A 13,844-nucleotide genomic window follows, 5' to 3' on the forward strand; every position below is an offset into this window, starting at 1 on the left:
ATCCATTTAAAAAGTTTTAGGGTTTTTTTAAAAACAAACAAACATTTTTTCTTACAGACCATGATGTGATTCTGTGATGTCAAAAGGCTTTTGTGTGCTCCCCTCAACACCAAATCTGCGTCCTTTTTAAAAAATGGCCATTAGCATCCTCTTCTAGAAAGCCATTACCAGTTTGAAAACTGTATGGTTTGTTTCGGAAACCTTTTTGTACCAAATTATATATATTGGACTAGAATGCATCTTTCAATTAATCATTTGTATTAATTTAGGCATTCAAGGACTTTTGAATTACAAATAAAAATTTAGATGCATTTTTACAGAAATGTATGTAAAGGTTTGAAACAAAACCCATCAATTAAAGATGTAATTTGTAAAGTGCAGATTTTTATATGGGGGAAAACCTGTTGTATACTGTTTTAGGGGCCTTTGTTTGGGTTGAAATGCAGGATGAGAATACAGTGGTGCCTCGCAAGACGAAAAGAATCCATTCCGTGATTCTCTTCATCTAGCGGTTTTTTCGTCTTGCGAAGCAAGCCCATTGACGGATTAGAGGATTAGCGCTATTAGCGGCTTTTAGTGGCTTATCAGTTTATCGGATCAGCTGATAAGCGGCTTAGCTGCTAAGGAAAAGGGGGGGGGAGGAAAAAACCCCCACAGGAACTCGCAAGACATTTTCGTCTTGCGAAGCAAGCCCATAGGAGATTCGTTTTGCGAAGCACCTCCAAAACGGAAAACTCTTTCGTCTAGCGAGTTTTCCGTCTTGCGAGGCATTCATCTTGCGGGGCACCACAGTATTCTACAGTCAAATGTGAGGCCATCTGCCTGACAGCTGAAGCTTGGCTGAAATTGGGTCATGTAACAGGACAAGGATGAGAATAACTGAACTTCTGTGATATGTTTTGGTGATACTATATTAAACAATTACACTGTCATGAAACGGATGGAGATTTATGAAAAGCACTAATATGCACACCAGTAAATTCTTAAGCACAATGCTTATTCTGCTTCTTGATATAAATAGTTACTATTGTAGAGGAGCTAAATGGCCTTGCAGGTATGCATAGCAAGATCAGATTACTGTGTCTCAATGCACACCTATAAGTGCTTACTCCGAAAGTAACCTGGTTGAACACAATGGGACTTAACTCCTTGGTAATGTATGTATGCACTGTTTATATGAATTAAATGATCAAGTTGAAATTGATTTAACCTAATACTGTATTGTGTTTCCTTCACAAGGTGTGTAAACAGATTTGGCTAGGATTATTTGATGATAGATCATCAGCAATTCCAGACTTCAGGGATCCTCAAAAGGTCAAGGAATTCTTACAAGAAAAATACGAAAAGAAAAGATGGTCAGTACACACCTAATTTTGCTAGTATTTTAAAACAACTTTTTTGTTGCTAAAATTGGTGTTTCTTAATTTTGATAGTATAACTATCATTTAAGTATATACATGCTCTTATCTGTATTGTTATTTACTTTGTCTGGATGCTTTGCAGGAAGATAGCTTCCCACGATTCATTTCTAATTGCCAAATCTTGATCACTATTTTAGAGATTATTCCTCTCGGGCCCCTGGAACTACTTCCTTTCTCCATTATTATTATTATTTTGTTTCATTGGGCTTGGGCTAGCATGAGGGTTGGCACTTCTCCCAAAGAATACAAAACAATTGTTCCTGACCACAAGGAGCAGTGTATTCTAAAACTATCTGTTAGGTAGTATTGAGGGTAAGACTGGACAAAGGAAAATTTGCCAGGAAGCAGTTCTTGTGGCATAGGGGCATGCGTTCTCTTTTTGTAATAACTTTCAGGCAGGCTTATTGACAGTGCCTATGATTGACTAAGCCAGTCTGTAGGTACTGGACAGAAGCAGGAGGAAAGTTAAGACTGCAAATTCAAATTCAAATCCCATGGGACTTTTTGGAGGTGAGGCGACATAGGTCAGTGGTAGAGCATCTGATTTGCATGCAGAAGGCCCCAGGTTCATTACCTACGACCTCCAGTTAAGGCAGAAAATGTCTCCATTCTGAAACAATGGAGAGCCTCTCCCAGCCAGGATAAACCTAGCTAGCTGAACCAGTGGTCTTCTGTAGCATGAGACAGCTTCCTTTCTCCACTACTTATGTGACAAAATAATTTATTACATACATATTGCTTCCACAAAGGTGGAAAACATGACAAAAGCATACTCTTTGGTAGGTGTACCTGAAGTTAAAGAGATGTACAGGTTTACTGTATATTCAACGAATACTGTATATTCAACGAACACTGGATTTTCCTCGATGAAATAGACACTGATGTGGGAAACAGTCTTGTATGAGCAGACCTTGGGGATACTTCAGTTTGGGATTAAAAATGTCAGTAGCATTAATTGAGAATTTAGTTTGTTTAGTGTACCATTCAATGAATTCCTTAAAGTTTAGTATGCTGCCAAAATACTGTAAATTTTATAACACATTCCCAAATGTGCCGCGTGTTTGATTTGCTCTTCTTGAGGTTAGTGCAACTTGGAAGCAGTTGACATAAACATTAAGAGCTGTGCAGTTACAGAAATTGTACTTCAAACTGTTAGATGATATTGCCCACTGCCTCCATTCATTAATTACCTTATACTCTTAAGACCAGGACTGGCAAGTTATCAGAGTATTTGAGATGGATTCTAGGGCAGACAACTGCTGGTAGTAGCTTAACTGGAATTGAATTGAAATAGTCTTGCGAAATAACTGTTCTACTCTGGGGTCTCTTGTCATAAGACTGCCATGGGGAGATTTGTTGAAACTGTTTTTGCATGGCGGCTGTTCTGTGTTGTAAGCTGCTATAGTGCAGTGGTTCCCAGCATCACCACCCCCTGGGCCACTTGAAAATTGCTGAGGTTCTTGACAGACCACTTAATGATTTTTCTGCCCAATTTAACAGTTGTAATGTACTGTGTTAGATGCTATATGATATTTAATTTTATTTTTATTGCTGCTTTTGTTTCTTACAGTATTTTATTACAGTTTGAATTCCATAGAATTCCAATTTTAATTCAATATAAGAAATAAAAGCCATAATATGCAATTAAAAATCAATATACGTATTTAAAGGAATGACTTTGCCACCTCCCATCTTCAGCCACAAATCCACAGACACACCAAGACCGCCTGAATGAATCTCATTCAGTGGTCTATGGACCACAGTTTGTGAACCCCTGCTATAGTGCTTGAAAAAGTAACTTTGGGTTCTCTTTCTGCTAACAAGATATATTGGGACTGTGTCTATTAAATTTGTAATATATATTTGTCTTAGGTATGTTCCACCAGAACAAGCAAAGGTTGTGGCATCTGTCCATGCATCTATATCTGGCTCCTCTGCTAGTAGTACAAGTAGTACTCCAGAAGTCAAGCCACTTAAATCTCTTCTGGGAGAGTCTGCACCGGCACTGCACTTAAATAAGAGCACACCTACACAAGTGAGTAGAGGGGCAAAAACTGTTCTTTCACACCCTACAGTTCTCCTGAATTTCTGATTTTTCCTCCTACTCTGATTTCTTTTAGCCCTGCTGAATCTCAGCCGGCCTTATTGCTTGCTCAGCACTCGTATCTCTTCTCTCAGATATTTGGATCATATAACTGCTATTCTGGCTGGCTGCATTAGCTGCCTATATATTCCCAGGCCTAATTGAATATGCTCATTTAAACTTGCAAAGCCTTACATGGCTCAGGACTCCAATATTTAACAGAATGCCTCTCCTGCTATGAACCCAACCATACTCTTAAGTCAATATTTGAGGCCCTACAGTTACCCCCTCTGAGAGAGGTTCAGAGCATGATGACAAAGGGCCTTTATAGCAGTGGACCTTTGTGGAATGCTCTCTCCAGCTAGGCATTCCTGGCACCAACTTTGTTATTCTTTCTGTGCCAGGTCAAAACCTTCCTCTACTCGCAGAGAGTTGGAGGGATGGAATGGTTGCACAGATCCCTTAGTGCATTATCAGATAGAATAACTTGATCTGGGTGAAAAGTAAAGTGGTGTGTCCTTCTACATCAGGAATAAAACCTTGGATTAATCTCTCTTCATGTTTGTTTAGCCAACTTTAACTTGTTGTTTACAGTCTCCTGTTGTAAATCGATCTCAAGGACAGTCACAAGAAAAGAAACAGTTTGATCTTCTCTCTGACCTTGGTTCAGACATATTTGCTGCTCCTGCTCCTCATTCCACAGCCACAGCGAATTTTGCTAATTTTGCACATTTCAACAGTCATACAGGTAATAGTCTTTTCCATTCCTGGATTTGTTACTGATAACTGATATTGAAATTCAGTCCCTACAAATGCACATAGTATAGTATAGTTTTGTTTGTTTGTTTTAAAAAACTATTTGCCCAATTTGCTTCAATAAGAATGGTTAAATTTTCCACTTAGCTGTTACACTGAAATTGCCACTTTCCCTTTACTGTTAAATGTAAGCAGGAAACTTAGTCTGAAAAAGTGGACTGATTGGCCTGTCTTAATTCTGAAATAACTGGCAAAAAGGCAGTCCCTCACCATTATGAAAACCTTATTTGTTGAAATTGTGCACTATTTATTGTTTTAAACATCTGGCCCTTCCAATCTATTATCTTAGGATCATAAATTGATAATTTAGTACTGGTAGTATAGCTTCTATGGAATACCAAATCTACAATTAAATTGTTCATAGTGTTTTGCATACGTTCTCTCAATAATCCTTACCACAACCTTGTAAGGTAGGTCATTATTCTTACATTGCAAAGGGAAGGTTGAAAGGATAACATACTGAGTAGCCTGATAATCAAGCACCTGACAGTTTGTATAATTGAATATATTATACCAGCTCTCAATTTATTCGTTCACTTCTGTTTATGCAAATAGTTATGTATGGGAAATGAGTACCGTTGGTTGTGTTTTAAGCAAATGTATTGGTGTGGCATTCTGTGGTGAGTGGCCTTTACAGAACGGGTGGAGAGCTGCCAGACCTTGAGCCAGATCGGGCCTATATTGTATCTGGATCCTTTCTGCATGGCCCAACCCCATGCTTGCTTAATTCATATGTCCTGACTGCAGAGGGAGACAGGTGACCTGGAGAATTGCTCTGTCCCTCTTCCAGCAGCTTGCTCTGCTTCTGTGCTGTCAGTAGAGGAAGAGAAGCTTCTTCATCACTGGTCATCAAGGAAAGTGAGCAGTAAGCACAGAATGCATACTAACTGCTTGGGATTTCTAATCCCATGCTGATTCTTGGGAATTCCCTCTCAGGACTTCCCTCTTCCTCTTCCATTCTCTCTGTGTGTATGTGTGAGAAATTAAATATATGGATCGTAGGTGAATTGGGTACAATTTTATAAGTGAATGCTTGTCTGACTGCTTGCATTTGGGTCTGGCCACTGCTTGCATTCATTTCCCAACACCCCTGAGGGATTTTGACTCAGAAGCAAGGAGGTTGGATGAAAGGAGCAGAGTAAGCAATGAACTGAGAGAAGAACCAGGACGGAAGGATAGGTGGAGATTATGCATGAGGAGAGAACAATGTGCTTTGTAGCAGAAGGAGAGAGGAGTGCATATCAGGCTTACGAAAAGTCAGGGCAGTTAAAAGGAGTAACAAATAATGCAGGAACCAAAGGAAAATAAAGTTGGACACTTTCTACTGATGAAAGAAGCAATGGTGCATGATTGATGGAAGGGAAGAGGCAAGAAAAGCTTTGAGGGCTGGAAACTAAAATTGAGAGTGCCAAGGGTGATAAAAGTTTTCCAAGTCCAGGCCCTGATGGGAATTCTATGAACTCTGTTTTCTATTGTTACTGAACCTCTGTGATCTGGCAGTCTAAAGGAACAACAGAAAGAGGTGCTGAATTTCAGAGTGGTTTCAACTCACTAGTTAACTCTTTGATTGCATGCTTCTGGAAGTGATTATAGGAACAATATATTCAAACTTGGATTAACCTTGTTGCGTCTATGGGCAACTTTGTAATGTGTGTACTTTGTTACTTGCCTTATATTCTCAATATTGTAAAGTGATGGAAATACTAAAAATCCTAATTTCTTTTGGCCCAATATTTGACAGTGTTGTTTCCATTCCTTTTGGCTTTTTCTCTTAAATTTATATTGGCTGTCTTGTCTTCTTTTACGGCTCAGTAACTTCTCAAAGGCCATGACCCAGAGAGCTACCTTAGGTGAGCTCAAGGGGATTGTGTATACCCAGTGGGGTTACTGACTTTCCATTGCATATTGCACAATGCTTATGAAACTCCTTCACAGTTTCAATAGCTATTTTTTTGTGGCATGGATATTTTCTGTTCAAGTAACACCAAAAGCCTTGGGTGCACAGAACTTGCAGCGTGCTTTGTACGTCAGCCAAAATGTTGTAAGATCACCATGATACGAGATGAAGCTGTCCTAAATGGATGCCATAGTAGCAGTGAACAAAGATCCAACTGGCCCATTGCTCTATCCAACAGAGACCCAGGAGTATTGCAATATGATGACATCCTAAAAGAACTCCAAATTTGTGAGGTGGAATTTGATAGCTGTTTTTCTATTTTTTAAAAAAGTGCAACTTATTTATTATCAATTACAAAAAATGTGTGTTTGGAGGTATTGTGATCAGCAGAAGTGATATTTTCTGTGTTGCGGGCCAGCATGAGAGACAAACATCAGTTCTATGTATCTTGCACAGATCCCATGGAAATAACTATATTCCCATTTGGAGGTTATGTTTTCAAAATTATTTGTCCCATACTTCATAAGTGACAATTTATGTCAGTGGCATGTTTGAGGTGCAGCTTTGCTACCCTCAAAGCCTGCCATAATCTGATTCAGTTTATGACCTATTTTTTGTTTTCATACCATTAACATGTTTTGTTCATTTGCAATTTACAGCGCAGAACTCTGCAAATGCAGGTTTTGCAAACTTTGATGCATTTGGACAGTCTAGTGGTTCGAGTAATTTTGGTGGTTTCCCCACAGCAAGTCAGTCTGCTTTTCAGCACCAAAATACAGGTAGAAACGCTCTAACATTGTTAGCTTTCTTAATGTAAACTAATCTGGACACAATTTAGAATATCTTAACTCTTTTCTTCATCTAGTTGTCTTAACACACACACTTTGAAGCTCTGGGGAAACCTGTAATGAATGCTGCCTTTTGTTTGGTGTGGATTGTGCTTTTTTCTCGCATGAAGTTTTTGCCCTGTAGCTTCTTAATTATCCCTACACATGAAATATTTGTGTCGTGTTTGTTGGCACTGTAGAATATTGGCTAAATTAAAGAATACTGCTTTCCATATTCCAAGTTGATGATAAATACACTGCAACTAGAGAAGAAACTAATTTAATGTAACACAAGTACATTACTCGATCACGAAAAAAAATAATCTCATGTGTAAGGGCTACTGCTTTGCTTTTTCTTTAATTTCGGTCATGTTGTATAATGTTTGCTTGTCTTGATCTATGGCTGACTTATTTTCTTTTTTCTTTTCCTTTTTTAAGTGTGTTGTCTTAAGATTTTCTTTTAAAATTTTGTTTTTCCCTTTTGTTAACTTTAACCCCTCACACAATTTCTGGCTGTCCAGCGTTCAGAACGCTTTCATCTAGCTGCAGTTTTGGTGAATTTACTACTTCCGCTTTCCCTCTCCAGGCTGTGCGCAGTAAGTTCCACCAAGGTGGGAAACTCAGCTCACTTCATTTACAATTCCTTTCTTTCTTTTTTTCATTTTCATGTCAAGCTTTTCTTATTAGCCATTGAATTAAAAGATGTTAGCTTGTAGTTTACTAGAGCAGCACTTGATTGAGACCTCCTAATATAAACAGTTGGAGTCAAAGTTAAAATGGTTTTCTTTTTCCTGCAAATTGAAAATGTCACTGAATTATCAGCATATATGAGAATCTAATAACTTTAGGATAGCTATATAAAACCTGGTCAGTATCTCATAATTGGAGTTTTGAGGTATTAAGGATGGAAATTTTAATGACAAATTTTGTAGAACCCACACAAACTGATCTCTCAAATGTTGTCATGAGTCAGGTCACCCAGTGACAGTCTCTTGTGAGGAAAGAGGCCGTATATGCTGTTACCTTCAACAGTGGAATCAGATATTCATCAGTAGTTAAGGACCACTTGGTGGCAGCCTTTGAATGGAATCTCTTTCAGTTTAAATTTGAAAACATTAAATGCATGGTTGTCACAGGTACTGATGTGGATTTTATTTTATTTTTAAAATGTGGTGTTCACTCCTTCTACACCTTTCAGCTATCTTTGTTCGTCAAAGATAGCAATAGGATGTGGGGTGCCCACAACAGTAGTCCCTGGGAAGAAAGAAATTAAGGTCACAATAAAGCCTTAGGATCCTTTGTGTTTACTTCTTAACTTGATATTTCTGCTTCCCTGTCAGAAATAATCAAAGTATGATTAGTCAAAGGAATTCTTACTTAACTCAATTTGCAGCAGGAGATACAATATTAAAATACTTGCTGCTTATGTGAATCGTTGAGGTTAGCCTTGTTGCGACACCTACTCTTGCAGCACTCTGCTATAGCACTGGTAAGCTAGGGCTTTTAGATTTTGGAAATAAAAACCGGCTATTTTAACCAAGTGAAAACCTGGCCATAGGAGAAGCTTCTTGAAATTTGTGACCCTTTAAACATGTCCGCACATGGCCACCAATAGTATTTGAAGAGACATTCATTGAGCTTGAAAGTATCCATCATGTTTAACTTATTTTGTTACAGGTGGGAGCGCTGGATCAGTGAATGCTAACTTTGCACACTTTGATAACTTCCCCAAATCCTCCAGTGCTGATTTTGGAGCCTTCAGTGCTTCTCAGAGCAACACAACTGCAGCCAGTAAAGCTGCAGTGAATAAACCGAACCTCCAGTCAGCAGATAAATATGCAGCTCTTGCTAATTTAGATAATATCTTCAGCACAGGGCAAGGTACTAATTCTTATTCTTTGACCTGTTCTCTTACACTATTTATCTTGGCAGTAGTGGTGTTCTGTTATGTTCTAGTAGGCATTTATTTATGAAACGTTTATAGACTTTCTTTTGGCCCTCTTAAGGGCTCCCAAGGCAGTTTGCATAAAAAAACCCCTAAACCCCCTAAAATCTTGATACAATAAAAATATGAGAACAGCAAAACCACTATTAAAAGAAATGAAAAAACAATAGACAGCAAAATAAAAACTAAAAATAAATAAATTCTGATGAAATTAAAATGTTTTGATTGTTTACCTAAAATGTTTCTGATTGCTATACACCATATAAACTGATAGCCTATTGCTCGAAAATGTGATACACTGGCAGTCGTGCAAGCATTGTAGATCTGGAAAAGGAAAATTAGTGCAGTAATAGTGGTCCCTACTCTATTCAGTTGTTTCCTCCATCCACACCAGGATCCAGAGCACCATTTATATTCTGTCAGTTATCTGGTGGTGTTATGTCACTGTGTATATAGGTGATGACGCATTTGATTTGACTGAGGACAAAGCTTCCAAGGAAATACATCTCTTTCAGTGTAGTTAATACCATCAGAGAACTCAAAATGTGGTCAAGTTGGTGATGCTAGAAATAGAGATCTTAGAACCTGAATATTTTTTCAACTTTTCTTCTACTTTCCCTGCTTATTTTTGTATCAATGTCACAATGTATTTTTGATCCACAATGCATAAAAAACCCTCTGATGCAGTTATAAAAATGAACTTGTGGAGATGTATGTGTTGCAGTTATTATATCTCATATTTTCGAAAGGCAAAGTAGCCTTAAAGTTCACAAGGGACCATCCAGCCAGGCTCCCTTCAAGCTTAAAAAACCAGAGTAGAAATGTCCACTCACAACAGCTGCTGAATGGTCACCCATCATTCGGAAATTTGTGCACCAAAACTGCAATTTCCAGAAATAGATGACTAGCTGACTTCATGTGGTACAATGTTCCAGAGTTTCTGTCCATCTTTTCTTCCAAGCAGGTCAGGGTAGCATAGATGGATCTCTTGCTCCTGCTCCCTTGCCTCTCATTGCAACCTCGTGAGCTGGGTTGTTTAAATTATTTTATTGTAATTTTAACTTTGTAAGACACCCAGGTATCAATCAATCAATTAAAGAAAGAGGGTTGTGAAATCAGATAGAGAACTTGATGGCTGAATGGGGATATGGCAGAATAGGTCTTCCTGGTTCTAATCTGACACTACAACTACTGCACCACACTGGCTCTTGGGTCTCTCATACCCTTATAAATTCTATCGAGCTTCAAATAAAGTAGAAATATGCCTAAAGCTGAACATCTATAATAAAGGAGGTGTTTGGAATGCAGTACAGTATTTCAAAGTAAGTTCAAAGTCCTCTGTGGGATACATTTCTCATTAACCTAGAGTTATGGGTCCACTAAGAATCAGAAATACTCTATTAGCCCAATATGATATATAAGCAAAAAAAAAAAGGCTTAGGGTTATAAATATATCTTAAAAATATAAAATTGCTGTATTCCTTTTATTATGCCTTCTTTTTTGTGTTTGTGGACCTTGTTGTACACTGCCCTGATATTTTGTATGAGGGGGGTGGTGTATAAATAAATAAATAAATAAATAAAGGATAATAGTACAAGTTAACAGTTAGTATTTAATATCAGTTTTTCCCTGGCCAGCTCTGCAACCATTTGGTTTCTTTATTTCCTGCAGCTAAGCTAGGAAAAAGCCTCTTAACAATGAGGAAACTAGCAGAAGCTCATCCTGATCTCATTGGGCTCTCAAACAGTGGATTGTGTCCAACTAAGTTTTTCCTCAGAGTAGACCTATGGAAATCAATGGACCCATGTTGGTCCTACCTATTCATTAATTTCAACAGGTCTACTTTGAGTAGGACCAACATTGGATACACTTGCCCTGGGGTCCTTTGAAGGAATGTGCAGGATATAATCTTATAAAATAAAGCTCAGTAATTTCAGGAATGTACCCTCCAATTGAGGTTAAGGCCTCAAAGGCTTGTGAATGTGCGTATCCTAAGCAAAAAATTACAGCCTTTAACTGTACTCTAATTTTTAAGATTTTCATGATGTTAGAAGTTTAACACTGCAGAGAATAACTTGTGTTGAACTGTTTGGGATGGAAGCTATGTAATTGATTATTGGGTATGTAGGTTTCATTTTCTTTGTTCAGTATCATATTAAAGTTGCAATATGCTAGACACAGATACAAAAAATGATGCACATTTATTAGGGCAAAATCCAGTGGTGTTTGTGTGTCAGCAGAAGAAACACCACTATGCAATGAGATTTCTAATTCCTCCCTGCGAGCCTCCCAAATTTTCTCTGGAGGGTTCAAGGATGCTCTGGAGCAGACGAAGGGAGCAGGGCGGAAAGAAAGGAAGGCCTGTTACATAATCAGAAACCTGCTTGTGTAATGCTGGAGTTTGCCACAATTTCTTTTCATATCTTTAGTCAATCATCTTTTTGTTTTCTAGATATTAAATATAAAAGGGTTCACTTTGAATGGCTGTTACCATGTGAAAAGCCATTCACATGCAGTGACTCTTCACTTGTCTCACACTACCACAGCGATTTTGGAGGTAGTGTTTGATCTGCTTACTTAGGTTCTACATATGAATAGCAGTTAAAGCAAGCATCCACATGGCATTCCTAACATGTATGCTGGTCTTGCATGAGCTGATTGTATTACATTGAACAGGTCAGCCTATGTCCATGTGTGACTTTCAGAAAGTGCTCCTGACTTGGGACTCTCTTTTAATGTTCATATTTCTGAAAATGAGGTGAATACAAGGTTTGGTTTGATACAATATGTTGAATAAAGTTTAATGTTGCCATGGAGAAGGTTTGCATTTGCTGGGAGCATGACTTTCTCTAATTTTAAAGAAAATGGAAAAGCATGGTTGCAACTCTCTAATAGTAGGTTGCTCAACAAAAAAATGTCATTCAGTTATTGCTAACTTAACCTCTAAAGAAATCTACTCTGTGAATTTTTAATCTGGTCTCTTTCTTCCTAGGTGGTAGTGAGCCAGGAAGTGGCTTTGGTGCTGCCCATACAGTACCAGCAGGTCCCACTGTGTCAGCCCCAAGCCAGCCAAGTGCATCTTCAGACAAGTATGCAGCTCTAGCAGAATTAGACAGTGTGTTCAGCTCCACAGCAACCTCTAGTAATGCATATACTTCCACCAGTAATGTTAGCAGGTACTCTTTCTTGATAGAAGTTGTTGTAAACCAGTCATGTTTACAAATGGCAAAAAAAATGAAATGGTAAAATTTAGAAGTGCAGACATTTTGTGAAAACCCATAGTTTAAAAATTGCAGTTGCACTGGGAGTTTCGGCTTCAGTGGGAGGATGAAGAGGTTGATTGGTTTACTCAGATGAAAGGTTTTAAACAAGCTATAAGTATCGCCAACTCAAAGTAGGAAGAATAAAAATGTAACAAATATTCTGGCAAAAGGGGAAAACGCTTTCAGTATTCTCAGTGCTTTAGGGCTGCATTCCTATAGACACTTACTTGGAATTAAGTCTTGTTGAGTTCAGTGAGGCTTACTTCCAAGATAAAATTAGGATTGCTTTAAATTGTTTTCAGGGATAAGCCATTTGTATGAATATTTTTATTGGTTATAATGGCATAATTGGTTCAAATCTTTTCATAGAGAGAGGTTTGCAAAACTTGGTACTAGCCATGTCAAAAGAAATTAAATATATTATTATTGTAACTGTCTAGAAGTGCAAGTTTCTGCTTGAACCGTAATTATGTTTATTTTGTTATACAGCTGTGACTACTTTTGGCTACTGGGGAAAACAAATTCTGATCTAGCTCCAGTTAGCTTTTGACTAGTGGTTTAAGTTGAACGAAATGGAACCAACCCCCCCCCCCCCCGGCAAAATGTGATTTAACAGCCTCCTATGTTTTCACATGCAGTAATTAGCTGTAGGTGTCTTAATTGTTAAGTAACTGACTCTGATCTTGATGAATGTGAATTATTTCCAGTAATGCTTTTGGAACAGTACCAGTGGGTGCTAATACACAGACACAGCCTGCGTCATCAAGCGTTCCTGCTCAGTTTGGAGGTATTGTAAAACATTACTAAGCCATATTGCTAACCTGTGTTTGAGAGATTCAGCTGCACGACCCCATTTTTCCTGTTCCAGTAGCTATGCTCTACATCTTGAAGGCAAATGTGCCTAGCCGTGCCAGGCTCCTCTTTAACCAGGAAATGATAAAAATATGTCTTAAACATAAGAGTTATCATGCTGTTTTCTTTTGATAGGCAATTTGAGGGATGTATAGTGTGTTAAAAATGTCCATTCTTAATTTTTCAGCAACACCATCCACAAATCCATTTGTGGCTGCCCCTGTAGCCGCAGTAGCACCTTCAACGAACCCATTCCAAACCAATAGCAGAGCAGCAACAGGTTAGAAAAAGAAAACATGCTATGCATTTGTTTGATAGCAATTAATGTTTACCTTCTGGTACTATAGAATTTTAACTTTGAGGCAGACTAACATGCTAAATATAGTTAAGCTCTTATGAAATCAAATGCAGGCGTCTCCCCACTTATGCGGGGGTTATGTTCCCGGGGACCACACATATACGTGAAATTGCGTAGAGTGGGGAGCAGCATCTAAGAAGCCTGTAAACACTGTCTAAACCTCTGGAAGCCCTTGAAAAACCTCCCTACAAACCTCCTTTCTCAAACTCAACTTTCCACAGGCCTCATAGGTTGGTGCAAAGGCTCATGAGATTGCTAGCCATTTTCCTGATCTTTTTGCACCATTTTTGTAGTTTTCCTGCTCTTTTTCAGGATGTTTTTGCTCTTTTTACACCTTTTTGTGGTTGAAATCAATTTATTTAATTATTTCCCAGTGTCGTG

General features: G+C 38.3%; 1 protein-coding gene across 31 annotated transcripts in view; it reads left to right on the top strand.

Moving 5' to 3' along the window:
• The window catches only part of AGFG1 (ArfGAP with FG repeats 1), a 28,018-nt gene that overhangs the window by 8,667 nt on the left and 5,507 nt on the right, over positions 1-13,844 (top strand). For 4 of the 31 annotated variants that reach the window (XM_083503691.1, XM_083503669.1, XM_083503694.1 and 1 more), the window contains exons 3-11: positions 1,240-1,355; positions 3,294-3,456; positions 4,099-4,252; positions 6,877-6,996; positions 7,566-7,655; positions 8,722-8,925; positions 11,983-12,166; positions 12,961-13,040; positions 13,293-13,385. In XM_083503691.1, coding sequence (XP_083359817.1) covers positions 1,240-1,355; positions 3,294-3,456; positions 4,099-4,252; positions 6,877-6,996; positions 7,566-7,655; positions 8,722-8,925; positions 11,983-12,166; positions 12,961-13,040; positions 13,293-13,385 — 1,204 coding nt within the window. The remainder of the gene's footprint in view (positions 1-1,239; positions 1,356-3,293; positions 3,457-4,098; positions 4,253-6,876; positions 6,997-7,565; positions 7,656-8,721; positions 8,926-11,982; positions 12,167-12,960; positions 13,041-13,292; positions 13,386-13,844) is intronic. The other 27 variants (XM_083503697.1, XM_083503670.1, XM_083503672.1 and 24 more) reach the window with 16 other exon arrangements.

This window comes from Podarcis liolepis, assembly GCF_965112155.1.
Source record: "Podarcis liolepis genome assembly, chromosome: 5".
In the NCBI taxonomy this organism is placed as follows: Eukaryota; Metazoa; Chordata; class Lepidosauria; order Squamata; family Lacertidae; genus Podarcis; species Podarcis liolepis.